Source organism: Oryzias latipes, chromosome 16 (assembly GCF_053564925.1).
Source record: "Oryzias latipes strain Hd-rR chromosome 16, Olatipes_Hd-rR_3.1".
NCBI classification, from domain to species: domain Eukaryota; kingdom Metazoa; phylum Chordata; class Actinopteri; order Beloniformes; family Adrianichthyidae; genus Oryzias; species Oryzias latipes.
The window spans coordinates 23,808,073-23,821,960 of record NC_136252.1 but is presented as its reverse complement, the minus strand read 5'-3'; the positions used below and the strand labels follow the sequence as shown (position 1 = coordinate 23,821,960).

General features: G+C 40.0%; 3 protein-coding genes across 5 annotated transcripts; 1 reads left to right on the top strand and 2 right to left on the bottom strand.

The window, feature by feature from the left end:
* Positions 1 to 246: 246 nt before the first annotated feature.
* On the bottom strand, positions 247 to 4,247 carry LOC105355960 (uncharacterized). Its single transcript, XM_023964452.2, has 3 exons — positions 3,614 to 4,247; positions 2,092 to 2,838; positions 247 to 1,922 (listed from the first exon to the last, which is right to left on the bottom strand). Exons 1-3 carry the CDS (start codon positions 3,920 to 3,922, stop codon positions 1,407 to 1,409), a joined length of 1,572 nt encoding a protein of 523 aa, XP_023820220.1. The 5' UTR covers positions 3,923 to 4,247; the 3' UTR covers positions 247 to 1,406.
* Positions 4,248 to 5,365: 1,118 nt separating this feature from the next.
* ino80e (INO80 complex subunit E) lies at positions 5,366 to 9,034 on the bottom strand. 2 transcript variants are annotated; one of them, XM_004077998.5, is made up of 8 exons: positions 8,894 to 9,034; positions 8,599 to 8,681; positions 8,436 to 8,506; positions 8,306 to 8,358; positions 8,152 to 8,233; positions 7,226 to 7,343; positions 6,846 to 6,944; positions 5,366 to 6,512 (listed from the first exon to the last, which is right to left on the bottom strand). In XM_004077998.5, exons 1-8 carry the CDS (start codon positions 8,919 to 8,921, stop codon positions 6,306 to 6,308), a joined length of 741 nt encoding a protein of 246 aa, XP_004078046.1. In that variant the 5' UTR covers positions 8,922 to 9,034; the 3' UTR covers positions 5,366 to 6,305. The 2 variants fall into 2 exon arrangements, with proteins under 2 accessions (XP_004078046.1, XP_004078048.1); XM_004078000.5 differs by lacking the exon at positions 6,846 to 6,944.
* Positions 8,255 to 13,632, top strand: si:ch73-54f23.4 (zinc-binding protein A33). 2 transcript variants are annotated; one of them, XM_011485481.4, is made up of 7 exons: positions 8,255 to 8,394; positions 10,731 to 10,805; positions 10,994 to 11,089; positions 12,092 to 12,325; positions 12,607 to 12,629; positions 12,778 to 12,893; positions 12,966 to 13,632. In XM_011485481.4, the coding sequence occupies exons 2-7, from the start codon at positions 10,740 to 10,742 to the stop codon at positions 13,517 to 13,519; spliced, it is 1,089 nt and encodes a 362-aa protein (XP_011483783.1). In that variant the 5' UTR covers positions 8,255 to 8,394; positions 10,731 to 10,739; the 3' UTR covers positions 13,520 to 13,632. The 2 variants fall into 2 exon arrangements, with proteins under 2 accessions (XP_011483783.1, XP_011483784.1); XM_011485482.4 differs by lacking the exon at positions 8,255 to 8,394 and adding an exon at positions 10,416 to 10,518.
* Positions 13,633 to 13,888: the final 256 nt, after the last annotated feature.

Below are 13,888 nucleotides of genomic sequence, written 5' to 3'. Positions count from 1 at the left end.
AAAAAGTATTACTCCGAGTTTACATCATTAATTTGGACTCAAGTTAAGTGCAAAACTTGTAGTACGTCTTGTATGAATTCTATACAAATGTTTTCTTTATTAATCTTTAAGCTAGATTAAATGTATCAGCTAGTGTCACTTTTCGCAACTTTAAGACTTCAAAAGAACTAAATTAAATTAAAAGAATAAGTCAGTAATTTTTTATTTTTACAAATTGTCATCATAACCCTTTAAAATACAAAACAATTAGTTTTGTATTGGCTTTATTTTTATTTTTTGCATTAGAGCAAAAAAACAAACAAAAACAGAATGATAACAGTGAAGTAATTTCATTGTTTTATCCAGCAGGACTTTCCTAAAAGGTAAAAAAAAAAAAACAACACACAAATAAAACCTTATACACACATCATATAAAGCATCTTAGACTCTAAAATCCTTAAGGTCAAGACTCAAGTCCAAGTCCTATTCTCTGTCTAATCAAGATGAAAAAAATAATCTAAATTCATATTTAGTATCAATGGTTATAACTGACTTACAACGTTACGTGCATCTGCGACAAAAAGGGTATAATTCTATCCTGCAGCATTTCTGCTGTAGTAAGATCAAAATTATTTAAAAAAAACAAACTGTTGTTTTTTCAAAAATTAACAGTAAAATATCATTTACAAATAAATAAAATAGGTAAATCACAGTGAGACGTTGGTCAATTATGACCCATCCATCCATTTTCCAAACCGGCTTAATCTCCTCATGGGTTATAGGGATGCTGGAGCCTATCCCAGCCACTGTTGGGTGAAGATGGCTTACACACTGGATGGTTTGCCAGTCCATTGTAGATATATAAGCACCCATACCCACAATTTCAGATTTACCAAATCCCCTATGAAAGAAGCTGAAGTGCCCAGAGAAAACCCATGCATGAATGAGGAGAACATGCTAACTCCGCACAGAAAGGACTCAACTGGGATTTGAACCAGGACCACTGTGAGAAACCACTACAACACTGTGAGGCCCGGCAAGTATGTTTTTCTCTTCTTCTATTAAAATAAATAGCAGATATAATTCAAATGAAAGTAAAACTTTTCATATTAAAATATAAAAAAAATGACTTTACAACTGAAAATATGCATTTTTTTTATTTAAAGTTGTATATCCTGGAATTTCCCATAAATTTAAACAACTACTTCCAAGGTCAGTGTGGGCACATATTATTTTTTAAATCTAAGTCTCAAATATAGTAGGTACTTAAGTAGACGAGGGAATCAATAACATATAAAACATCTAAGACAATCAAGGCATATCAGGTGATATGGTCTTCATTTTGAGTTTTTTTCTGTCTGCAGCAAATTTAGGGGGGGGAAAAAGAGGGAAACAGTTTATTCAATATCACATTTATATATAAATTTTTACTGTGATTCCAGACCAAAGGCCTCTTTCACTGATCCGATGGTCATTTCCACTATTTCCATAATCAAGCCCCCTCCCAGCCTGAACACATTGGTAATTCCATTTCCAGTTTTCAGTGTCAGCTTGCCCAGCCCTTCACCTACAGCTTGAGCTTGACTCCCCGTTTCCGAAATCACTGTTCCCAGATAACCCTCAGTCTGCTCCCACAGCCATTCTCCAAAGAACGTAGTCACCAACCAGATGTTATCCAAAGCGCCACCAAATATCCCCACCGTGTCTCCAGCTAGCGTTCCAATGCCACTGACCCCAGTAAGGCAGCTATTCAACAGGGCCCCCATCATCAACAAAGTGCAATTATAAATACTTGAGAGGCACATCTCCCCAATTCCTAACAGCATTTCTGATGCAAAGCCTATCAAGGAGAGGAGGTCAGAGGTCAGGAGGTGCATCAGGGTGAATATGTCTCCGGGAAGGGCAGAGAGAACTCCAAGGTCCTCCTGAAGGATGTAGACGACCTGAGTCAAGACAAAAGAAGCAGTTTTGCAGTGAAATTCAAGATAACATTTCCCAAACAAAATTAACATGTTCAGCTCTTTTTGTCACAAACTCTTGGGATACAATGCAGGTATTTACCATAAAGAACACAGTGTGAAATGTTTTCTTTTGTGCAAAACACTGCATTACCTGTCCAGGTAACTCTGTAATAGTGGAGAAGACAGGGCACAGAGGGGCTTGAATGATGGACCAGCTGGTGGACAGGACGTAAACCAGAGTGCTGGTGGAGTTTAAGTCCTCCTCATCAAGGTTCACATAATTCATGGCATCTATTGGGGTTTGTTGGCTGAGCTCAGGATCAGAGGATTCTGCTTGAGCTTCTTCAACAACCACTTTTTCAGAAGCGGTTGATGCAGCTTCCTCTTTTTCCTCTTCACTCCCTCTGATGTTTTCTAAATCCATGTCTGTGGAGTCTAAATTAGTTTTGTCAACATCTCCATTGTCACCATCGTTGGTTGCAGCAGATGCATCTGGTCCTCCACCACAGCCTTCAAAGAAAATCTCCTCCACCTCTAGAATCTGCTCCAGCTCCTTCATGCTCACCTCTCTCTCCCCCTCCTCTGTATCTCTGACTAACGCCACACTGAAGTTACCCTTGGCGTCTGGAAGAGCACAGCAAACTGCAGACCACAGCGGCTTTGCTCCACACCTCTCATCTCCATCATCAGCCAACCCGAGTCCTCCTGACCCTGTCAGGATGTAGACATCACCTCCCACAGTGCTGCACCGAGGAAGGATGCTTGACCGAACCAGTGAGGTGACTGTGGAGTCCCAGTGTTGAGCAGAAGAGTCTGTGGAGGAGACCGGACGGGGGAGGCCACCTCCTCTCAGAAGAGCCGGGACCGTTACTGTGATGGTGTCCCCTTCGTCCTCCACCTGACACAAAAATACTCAAAGATTAAAAGGCAATATTTTCATAGCATTTTCAAGAGTTAAAGCAGATTTTGATTTGATTCAATTTTAACCTCTTCGTCTATAGCATCAATACAGAAATGTGGTTTTTTTTTTCCGACCATCTTGTAGTGCTTTTCAAAGACTGCATTTTTCAGCTGCTACTTGGACAAGGAATGCAAAGCTCCCAACTTTTCAGTTGGCAACAGGACTTTTTATAAGCTGCTGCTTTCAGCAGTTTGAATTCCCAAAAAGGACAATTCTACTATCAGGCCAACTCATTGCGACAATAAACATAATTCAAAGGCCGTCCATCAATATAACTTTTCAATCCCAGAGATAGAACAAAAATAAGTTAATAAAAAAGTAGAAATATTCTAAATTATTTTAAATGTGTCTGGTTTTTTTGGGATACTAGCAAATATTTAATGGGCCTTTAATTGATGCCACTGACAAAATGGGTCCACTTACTGCCCTTTTAGTCTATAAACAATGTTATTGTTGTAAAACTGGAAACAGACTGATCTCGGATGGGTTTTGTTGAATGCATTATAATAAAAATTCCATGCTTTTGACTGAAATGTAAGAAAAGTAAAGTTTCCAGAACAGCCCTCAAAATCAAGTTTTTCCAGAGCTGCGATCACATTCTTACACATGTATTCTGTTTGCAGGGAGCAGGATTAATAGTTTAATTCCTCTAAAATCACTGCTTCAAAATGACATTTTTCTACTTGAAGCGGTGTGATAAATGTGTCCTTACCACGAGCTCTTCTTCACCCTCCTCTCCCTCCCCCTCTGCCCATCCGTGGCTGAGATGGAAGGCAGAGTAGACAGCTGTGTCACAGGTCGGCCTGGACAGAGTGGCGAGCGCCCGTCCTCCGGGCAGAGCGTGGCAGCGTGGGCGCGGCAGAGGCCCCGTGGAGGCTCCCCGAGGAGGCGTCTGTCTGTAGAAGCAGTGGCTGCAGAGGTTGAAGCCTGGCTCTGAGCTGTGCTCAGCTGGAAGAGACAGGCCCAGGCTGAGCACTGCCAGCAGCCAGACAGCTGCACTGACAGCAGCACAACACAGCATGGTGGTGGTGAGCTCAGCAAATCTCCCTCAGACACACACAGGGAGAGGCTTATAAATTATCCAGTAGCTTCCGCACACAGATGAAAAAGATCGCCCCTGCCACTGATGGCTTGTTGTTCCTCACTTGCTCCTTCTTTCGTCCTTCTGCTGCTCTCCAAGCATGTTTCCCTTTTTTTTTTTTTTTTTGCCGTCTGCTGCACTTGCAGGGTTTGCAGGCACAGTCTTGCTTACGCTTTCAATTGCTTTCCGTTGACAGCCTCACCCCCCTCTGTCAGTTCCGCCCACCATCCTCCCTGTACCTCCACTTCACCCCTCCCACACTCCCCATGGCTACACCTACAACTCCCCTTTTCTGTTGTGCAAAAAAGCTCAGCCCACACCTGCTATTTACTTGTCAGTCTGCATTCCCCCCAAAAAATAATTCTATTTGCAGACGTTCACTTAAATTCCAAACTCATAAAGTCCATCACACATGCTCTTGAGCGAGAAAAAGTGAAGGTTTGCCAGTGAACTCCTGACGGCTCTAGGTTTACAGGTCTTTGTCACACCCAGATATTTTTTTTTTGGGGGGGGGGGGGGGGGGGATTGAATGTCTCAGCCATAAACGCTAGAAACATGCCTGTTAGGACATGATACTGGCACAGGATGTACTTTAGAAAACCATTACATCCTAAGGCAGCAATGATGATGTTATCTTATAATTTATTATTGAGTGGCCACAAGAGTGAGCAGAAACGATATCAAACACAGTTAATGCCATCAAGAGGATTACTTTAGTGCTTAAGGCAACCTGCAGCCGCAGTAAGCCAGGGTCGTCTGTCCCCCGCGGAGCTCCCCAACGAGAAAACCCCGTGCAAAACAAATACGAAAAGTCTGACCAAACTTTGCCGCATTCAGCAATGCATGGCGTTTGTGGAGTACAGAAGACTGCAGCAGGTTTGGCTCTGGAATGAAAGTTTCAGGGTGTGACGATCTGGGCGAGGCATCACGCCAAAGAAAGTGAAGCAAAGTATAAGAAACAATTCTTATCTTATTAGTCATCCAAAACAAATTAGTGTCATTTATTGGCTTTTTTTTTAAATCAGCAAACACCAGCTTTGTGGTATCTGTAAACCGAGTTTAAGAGATGAAAAACACAGACAAGAGAGAGAGAAAGTTGTTTAGACAGCAATCATGTCTGAGCTGCTTGAACCCACTGTCCTATTCACCCACCAACATGGAAACATTCCTTATTTTCTCAAAAGGCTTAAAATGTAGTTCACCTTTCAAACTATACAGTACACCTAGAATTTTATGGACAGTGTTTCTGCACTAGGGGAAGCCTTGAAAAGAACCCATGTTTTTAAAATAGGCTTGTTTTTAATTGAATATCTTTAACATTTTTATTAAAATAAACCCTTTTGCAACTGAAGTTTGAAAATAAACTAGAGCCTGTACAGGAAATACAGAAAGGTATGTCCTTATTTGAACAAGATGCATATTATAACAACACTGGGATCAGTGCTGCTTAGCAGGAAAGTTTCATTTTCTCTGTAGTTAAATTTATTTTCAAATGGAAACATGCTACAGCAAAATTAACCCCTTTATGCCTATTGATTTAAATACTCAACAAACCACCTTGGCTCCACAAATGCCTTAATTTAGCATCTACACGACAACAAAAACTTAAGGAATTTTTTACATCTGGAAATGAACTCGGGCCTCAAGGGGTTAACAGCATGTAAATAATAATTCGCAACCAAATAGAGTCATGTTTTGTTTTATTCCTTAAAGGAAAAATCCAAACAGTCATTTGTCACATGACATAATGTGAACCTAAAAAAGAAACTCAATTAAGCAGCAGTTATTCAGCATGGTAGAACTAAACTTGAGAGCTCTGGTTTTGTCAGGTCTTTATGCACAGCAGAATTTTCATGTTGATGACTTTCCTTTACATATCTGAGTTGCTGCAACACAAAATTCAAGACAAAACAACAAGATGATCATACAGTTAGCAGTCAGATGCTACGCCATGACAAAAGAAAATATTAAGTGTAAAATTGCTTTTGGTCTTTTATTAGAAGATCTTAAACCAGACACTTTATTTTACCAGTTGGGATGTTTTTAAGCTTCATTTGAATCCGAATTCCCTGGAAGCTTTTCCCAACAGAAACAAAGGGTGGAGCACAGTGTCTGACTCCACCAAACAAAACCAGTTTATCCAAAAACGTCTGTGAATCTCCAGTTAAGAATGGAATAGGAGTGTTAGTTTGTAGCACTTTATTAAGGTCCCATCCTATCCTTTAAAAGAAAACTTGAAACTGTGCTTCTCACTCCTTTTACAGATACACAAGCATCGCTTTGACAGTTTTTTTGTTTTTAAATACCTCTAAACCCCACAGGCTCACTCGTTAGGGATGTCTATGACCAGTTCAGCCTCGTCCCCCTCCCCTCTGTCTTCATCTCCTCTGTCGCTGTCTCCTTCGCTCTCACACTCTTCCTCAGCTGCATCACCACTGAACATCTGTCTGGGAACCCAGCTGAAGGGACCGCTGGCTGTGGGAGGAGTCGCAGGGGTTGATGGGTAGTTTGCTGCCATTGGAGTAACAACCTGAGAGCAGTAACAACAACAAAAAAAGTGTGCTGAGAATGACATGAAGGAGATACAAAGAACTTCAAATCACAAATCCTAAAGTAGATGAAGACAAAAAAAATTTTCATGTAAGTGAAACATAAAAACACTGAGCAGAGGGGGATTTTACTGTACTGACAATATGAAAAGAGGGCTCAAATGACTACAAATATTCAGATATGCTAACTTTATAAATTCAATAAAAGATAATATTCACCTAAAAGTGTCTTTTAAACCCTTAGAGAAAGTGTAATACTTGATGTTGCTTTTTCTTTCATATTTGAAGATCTTATTTTCCGCTCTCCCTCTCACCTTCCCCGTGGTCTCTTTCTTGTTTTTAGGCGTCTTTGTTTTTCTCTCTTTCTTCATTCGCTCAGCTGGCGGTGCCAAATACTCTGGGGGGAAGGGCATCTGCCCAGCACATGAAGGCCCCAAATCCCCACATGAACATGCATGCACATGGCCAAAAGCCGTTCCCACGACACACACACAAACACAACACACAGGACAATGAACAATGCAAAGACAGTGAAAAGTCTCGTAAATTTCAAACAAAAGAACAAATTAAGGCAGACATGGGAAGTAATGGTAGAATAATACAATAAAGCTAAATGAAAACTGTGCTCGTGTCTGAAGATGGTAAGATGAAAATGGCATCAATGCAAGCGAGGCTTGAGAAGACAGAAACTCACGGTGTTGAGGTAAGGTCCTGCAGCAGAGGACTGCAGAGGGTTTCCTCCAGAACGTGACAGCATGGAGAGGTGAGAAGACGATGATGAAGAAAGGCCTGTCCCAGGACCGCTCTTTTTCCTGAAAGAAGATTATAAATGTAGAAATTTAGACTTAACTTAACAAACTGATCCGAATAGCTCGCTCCTTAATCGGTTGTAAAATGGACACATTTGAATCGGTGATGGAGAGGAGGACTTTAAATAAGCTGGTATCCATCATGGATAATCCTGAGCATCCAAATGAAATATCATTTGGATTGAGGATGGAGGTTTATTTTATTAGAAAGTAAAGACGACCAAGTGTCATAACAGCGGACAACACATATGTGATGGCAGCAAAAAATTATCAATCCATCATTCCAGTCAAATGCGTGGAAACACTTTGAATTTAGCAAAGACATGTGACCAAACAGTGTTTTAGAATGTTCTAACAATGTGGAAAAACAACAGTGGGCTGAAATTCATGGAACTCAAATGTTAATAGGTTTTTCCAATAATCCTTGTTTACTTATTTGTACACATTTAATTTACACTTGATTATCTTACAAGAAATCTGGAAAACTTCACCTGCTGAGTTCAGCATCCAGGTATTTATCTCTGAGTCACACTGGTTGGATTTTTGGCTAAAGTTGTCATGGATAGATTCCATGATAAGAAATATATCGGCAACCACAATTTACGATATGAATGAAATAGTTGTTCAAATGAATAGTTACACCTCTAATCAATATAAGGCCTTTTAAAGATTTTTTTATATTTAATCCAAGACTTTAAAAGAACACAAGGGAACCCTGAAAAAGGCTATTTTCTAAACTGGTAATATCACGTAGATTACCACAAACTAGAGTGAAATTTGTCTATTTTATCTATTGGAAAACTTCACTTACTTCTTTGCTCCCTCTCGTTCTCGTTCCCTCTCTCGGGGCCCTTCCCCTTCACTGTTGTCTGAGGACACTGTTGCATCTGAGTCTGAGAGGGACATTAGAACCATGAAGTTCGTTCAAGGTCTCCAATTCAGTCTGAGGTGCCATCACAAAATACCTGAGGAGTCTTCATCCACCCTTTCATACTGCAGTAATCGGTCAAGAAGAAAGCTGGTGGAGGAAAGGACAAGACTCCCTCACTGACTGGTAACCATGTGGAAGTTAAGGAGACGTTGTCTGTCTCTCACCTTTTGTCTCTGGAAACTTTCAACAGCTTCCTTTGAGCTCTTCTCAGCTCCTCTTGAAAACATTCTTGTTCCTAAAAAATCAAAATCCCTTTAGTCTAATAACATAGTCCAGAAAAGTAAGTGTTATGATTGTTTTTTCTGAAAATAAATTACGCTTTCATACATAGACGAGGAACTTTAATTTGCGTTTCAAGTTTTTGTATTTCCGCTTGTAGTCGACTTCTACGTCCGTTTGTCCGTTCATTTCTGTAATACAAACAAAATAAACCTTCAAATCCCTAATTTGGTTTATTAATAAAATCATCATCTAAAAGAAACACAGGCTAGCTCCGTTAGCCTAAATGTTATTTTCACAGCTATTCTACTACAGATACTCAGATCATAATACCACAGGAACCCATTGACAAGCATAGAGACGAGCAAATTTTGCAAAAATTGATATTTTTCAATGACTTTACCTTTTCTTTCAGTCTGTCTCTGCGACATCTGTTTACAGTTTTACGTATAATGTGTGCGTCCTCATCTTGTTCTTTGGTGTAATTTCAGCAAAGAAGACACGTTACCGCCACCTACAGGTCGATATGTTAACTGCGTCAAATTATCCAGACCCTTTAAAGACCCATATTTAAGAAATAATGCTAGTTTTCTGTTGAAACAGCTCACCACAATAATGTCAGACAGTTTTGTGTAAATCAGTTGTGCATATTTATATTAGTCCGCTTGTGTTTCCACCTCCTACTCTATATTGTTTTTAGGAAGACTTAAAAAAATAGGATTTGAACACCAATGTACGCAATCAGTCCATCATTATATTTGGTGCTGGTGTAAAGTCAGCTCAATTATTTTTTTTATTTCTTTTAATATTGCACAGGAAAACCAAAATTAAAATGGTTGTGTGGAGACTGAGGAGCATAAAGAGAATAAAGAGCAGGACCACCAGACTGAGGAACAGTTTCTTCCCTGAAGCAGTCAGACTGCTGAACTCCGGTTGATCACTGCACCCCCCCCCCCCCCCCCCTCCATGGACAACAAACTTTTCAAGTGCAATATCACAGGGCTGTGCAATACTTAATATAATATACTGTGCAATTTGAAACGTATTTTTTGTGCAATACTCACCAGGAACCACACCGTAACATATTGATATCACATTGATATTATATTATTTATTTATGTCTGAATGTAAACGGCTGGCCCGGGACCAGAGAGCCTAATTTCGTTTTATCATGTGATAAAATAACAATAAAGATTTCCTGATTCCTGATTCCTGATTGACTTAAAAGCTTGAATATGTCATTTCTGATCTGTCTGTGAAGATTGCAGGTGCAGGAATGTTATATCTCTTTGTGACCCTGCAAGAACTAAAATATGGAAAAAGAAAATAAACTTCCATGACATAATGCAGACTTTTTCAGAATCAGTCTGTGTTTTTCCACCTGCCGCATAGAGTACTGCATCGAGCCTGCTGCTTAACCTTAGCTCAGCACAGCACTTGCCAGGGCCCAGTATTATGAATTATAGATGAAGAACATTTGCAGAGATACTGCTTCGGTGCACAAACCCATAGCCGACAGCCAGAACCCCCCCTCTCCACTCCCCACAATGTGGTACTGATGGGGGTGGGGGGAGATATAAAAAGTTAAGACAAGAGAAGATCAACAGCATGCTATGGTGGGAGGTTTTTCTTGAAACGTGGTGAGATGCAGGTAGTAATTCCACAAGGAGCACATGGCAATTAATCACTATTCTGAGAGAGTGGGACTCAGTTGCAGCAACCCCCACCATATTACACAAACGCAGAGAGAAAAAAAGCACAGTTAAAAAATAACTAAAATAACATGATTTTTTTCCCTTTCAGGAAAAACTACTGCATATATGAAACACAATATGTCACAGTCTGCCTGCGTTTGTTGTTTCCAAAGACACAGGGAGACAAAAATAGATCCAACTGTGTCTCTGCTGCCATAAATTGCTGCTGCCAACCACCCAGTCACCCAGCAAGCCCTCCTGGCAGCTCTGGTCATCTGTTTCTTTCCCACCCCCCAAAGTTCTTCACTACTTTTAATGGAGCCATATATTTTAAGTAGGACTGTTGCTTCTGATCAGCAGGGCTTTTCAATAGTTTTCCTTTTTCTGGTTTTATTTTTGGATGTACCTGTCTGACAGCTGTTTTCATCATGCTGGCAAACCTCTTTTATTGAAGTGTTTCTTTATTTAACTTATCCTGCTGCCCCTTTCTTTCCCTTTTATTTTATGTATCCCAAAAATTACTTTCTCTTTTTGTTACACATTTAGAAAACTGGAATGTACCAAAATCACACGAAAGACACCAACAACAACTGCAACAAAAGTCTTCTCTATCAATACAAGGTAAGTTCTCAAAGTTTTTACCTGCCTCAAGTTAAAATCTCTTAAAGAAAACTATTTCTTTTATTTGGTTGACATTCATATATGACATTCAAGCAATTCAGAAGTAAACTAAACCTTTTTCACACCAATAAGCCTCTGACATTTCTTTTGTCTGTGTGTTTGTGCGCATGTGTGTGGCTTTGTTACAGGAAAAGCTTCTCCAGGCTATTAAAAGAATCAAGCACGGGGTAGATGAATGCAAAGAAGCAGAAAGAGAGGCGTACATAGACTCAGTTGAAGTAGAGGTACTCTTAATGTATTATCATTTTTTAACCTTTAAATAACATGTCACACCACAAAAACAACAAACAAAACAGATCTGTAATAGAATTGATCAGACTGTTCAGTTTTTTTTGTCATTGTTTTTTACAATAATTAAAAAAACTTTTTTTGAACAAACATGATGCTAAAATGATGCGAAACTGCAGAAAAGTACTAAGAATTGTCAGTATTAGGAATGTAATGGTAAATATAAAAATCATAAAGTTTCTCTTAATTTGTGGTCATGTAATAATCACAACAAAAAATTGAATCATTCCTTTTTTTATTTTTAGAGTTGATGATTATGACAGTTTAAACTAACCTGCAGTTCATTTCAGATAAATCAAGATGATTGGTTCATCTCCTGCAGAATGTCTCCCTTTAGATCACAAACCATTCAGTGTTTTCCAGCCTCAGGCTGACCAGAACATGCTTTTGCAACATCATCAGAGAACACCAGCAAGCACATGTTTTGTAAATGATGACATAACCTCATAAGCACTTTTACCGCTGTGGTCATTCAGTAAGAAAATTATGGCACACAGGTCTAATTGTATTTGGCAAAAATCTTTTAGGGCGTTTTCTGAAAATTATGTTTTTAATTTTTTTTCTCTATTTAAGAAAAAACGTATAAACTTTTGCAGTAGAATTCAACTCTTTTCTACTGTTTTCTTTGTCATTTTTGAGCTCGAACAAAAAAATGTAAATAGCAATGTCATGGTCACAAAGCAAATTATGTATATCGTATCAAGAAAAGAATTCAGCATAGTTAACGTGTGATTAACCTTATTGGTACGTCTTTTGTCTGCTGCAAAACCGCAAATATAATAAAATATAATTAATTTGACAAAAACTCAACTACTAAATAACACAGTATATTTTGTGCATATTGTTTTTTTAATTTTTCAAATATTATACAGAATTATTAGGATTCACATAAAACATCTGACATATTAACTGAGTAATGAGATTTGTGAACCTTTCAGAACAGTTTTGATGCTCTGGAACGAGAAATCAGAGCCGAGTTTCAAAACCTTCATCGCTTCCTGGAGGAGGAAGAGTGTAAGGATCTGGAGCGGCTGAGAAGGGAGAGACAGAAGCAGCTAAAGCAGCTGAAGGAGAGGGAAAAGAAGATAGCTGCACAAGGAAAAGACCTGGAGAATGCAATCACAGTGCTCAACAGCAAATTGGCAGAGGAAGACAGTCCCAAGCTGCTCAAAGTAAGGAAGACGTGAACATTTAGAAGTTAGATCTAATTTGGGAGTAGCTCCTTCAGCTTGAGACCTGCAGGGAAATCCCCTTCAGAACTGCAGTATTTCTTTTGCTCTCGATCAATTTGAAACATTGATTGACTAAACAGGCTGCTCACCGTGTTTTGCAAATTAAAATAAATTTCTCATTTAAGGGGGAAATGAAAGCAGTCAATAGTGTATCTGTGGTGATGAAACAGGGAGCCTCAATTATGTTGTAACCAAACTCTCAACTGCTGTTCTCATTGCAGGAAATTCAAGATCTCACAAAAAGGCAGGTTTCTCAGAGTTCTGTGTTTCTTTCCTCTGTATGTCTGCTTTTTTGTCACCCGTCAATCCCTCCATGTGGTGTGTAAAATAACTAGATGGATCCTCTGCAACCTGTTGCTCAGTCCTTCTCTGCTCTCTTAATGTGGAACCAGGTCTCAGGTGAGCTTTGTTCTTCCAGCCGAGGTGGACACGGAGGTTCGCTCCGGCCAGTTTGTCGGTCCCATCCAGTACAGGATATGGAAACACATGAAAAGCTGTCTCTATCCAAGTAAGCAGCATCCACATCATTCAATGACAAACTTTGCAACCTTTGAGTTGAATGTATTTTTTCTGCCTGTAGATATTGCGTCTGTGACTTTTGACCCAGAGACAGCCCACCCCAGCTTGTCTCTGTCCCCGTCCTGCACTTCAGTTTGGTTCGATGAGAACAAGGACATCTCAGAAATCCAGCCCAATCCGCGACGGTTCCATTATTACTACTGTGTGCTGGGTCGTCCGGGCTTCACCACTGGTCGCCATTACTGGGAAGTGGAAGTGGGCAGGAAGACGGCGTGGAGGCTGGGAGTGGCGAGAGAAGACGTTCCCAGAGGTGAGATGGCCGCCAGCGGCCCCTGTAATGGGCTCTGGACGCTGGCCCTGAAGGGAGAATCGGTCCTGGCCTGCACAGACCCAAACCCTGTAAAAGTCAACGTGTCCCTCCGCCTCGTTCGTATTGGAGTCTTCTTAGACTGTGAGAAAGAGGAGGTGACTTTCTATAACGCTGTCAGCATGGCGCCCATTTACACCTTCTCCATGGGAACCGTCACGGTTCCTTTGTTTCCCTTCTATAACCCGTGTGACACAGATGATGGAAGGAACACAGCACCGCTCAAGATGTTTCATCCCTTCATCTAGGAGCCTTTCTAGCTGTTTAAAAGATGTGTCCTTTACATTCAAAACAATAAAATACTTGTATCTGGAACAAAATTCAAAAGATTTCAATAAACCACTGTTGCTAAAATGAAAAACTGATTTTGTTCTTTTCTGCAAAAAAAAAAAAGTTCTGACTGATACGTGTCAAATGTGAAAACTTGCTCAACAAGCAATCAATACGGTTGAGATTGAAAAAGTTGTTTCCACTTAGAGATGCTCAGTTTGGATGCAGGTTTAAAACGTTCTGCTGTCATTTTGTTTCTGTTGTGTTTGACAAACTAACAGAGTGAGGGTCTGGAATTTTAAAGCAAGGCAGCGCCATGACCCGTAGCAAGAAAAGGCCTCTGATTC

Coding starts and splice junctions, on each gene's coding strand:
- si:ch73-54f23.4 (XM_011485481.4), top strand. CDS start 10,740: ATGTACCAAAATCACACGAAAGACACCAACAACAACTGCAACAAAAGT. Junction 11,090..12,091: donor TAGACTCAGTTGAAGTAGAG/GTACTCTTAATG, acceptor TGAACCTTTCAG/AACAGTTTTGATGCTCTGGA. Junction 12,326..12,606: donor ACAGTCCCAAGCTGCTCAAA/GTAAGGAAGACG, acceptor TTCTCATTGCAG/GAAATTCAAGATCTCACAAA.
- LOC105355960 (XM_023964452.2), bottom strand. CDS start 3,922: ATGCTGTGTTGTGCTGCTGTCAGTGCAGCTGTCTGGCTGCTGGCAGTG. Junction 2,839..3,613: donor AGGGTGAAGAAGAGCTCGTG/GTAAGGACACAT, acceptor TTTTTGTGTCAG/GTGGAGGACGAAGGGGACAC. Junction 1,923..2,091: donor TTACAGAGTTACCTGGACAG/GTAATGCAGTGT, acceptor GTCTTGACTCAG/GTCGTCTACATCCTTCAGGA.
- ino80e (XM_004077998.5), bottom strand. CDS start 8,921: ATGTCGCAGAGACAGACTGAAAGAAAAG. Junction 8,682..8,893: donor GAGACAGACTGAAAGAAAAG/GTAAAGTCATTG, acceptor TTTGTATTACAG/AAATGAACGGACAAACGGAC. Junction 8,359..8,435: donor AAAGTTTCCAGAGACAAAAG/GTGAGAGACAGA, acceptor TTCCTCCACCAG/CTTTCTTCTTGACCGATTAC.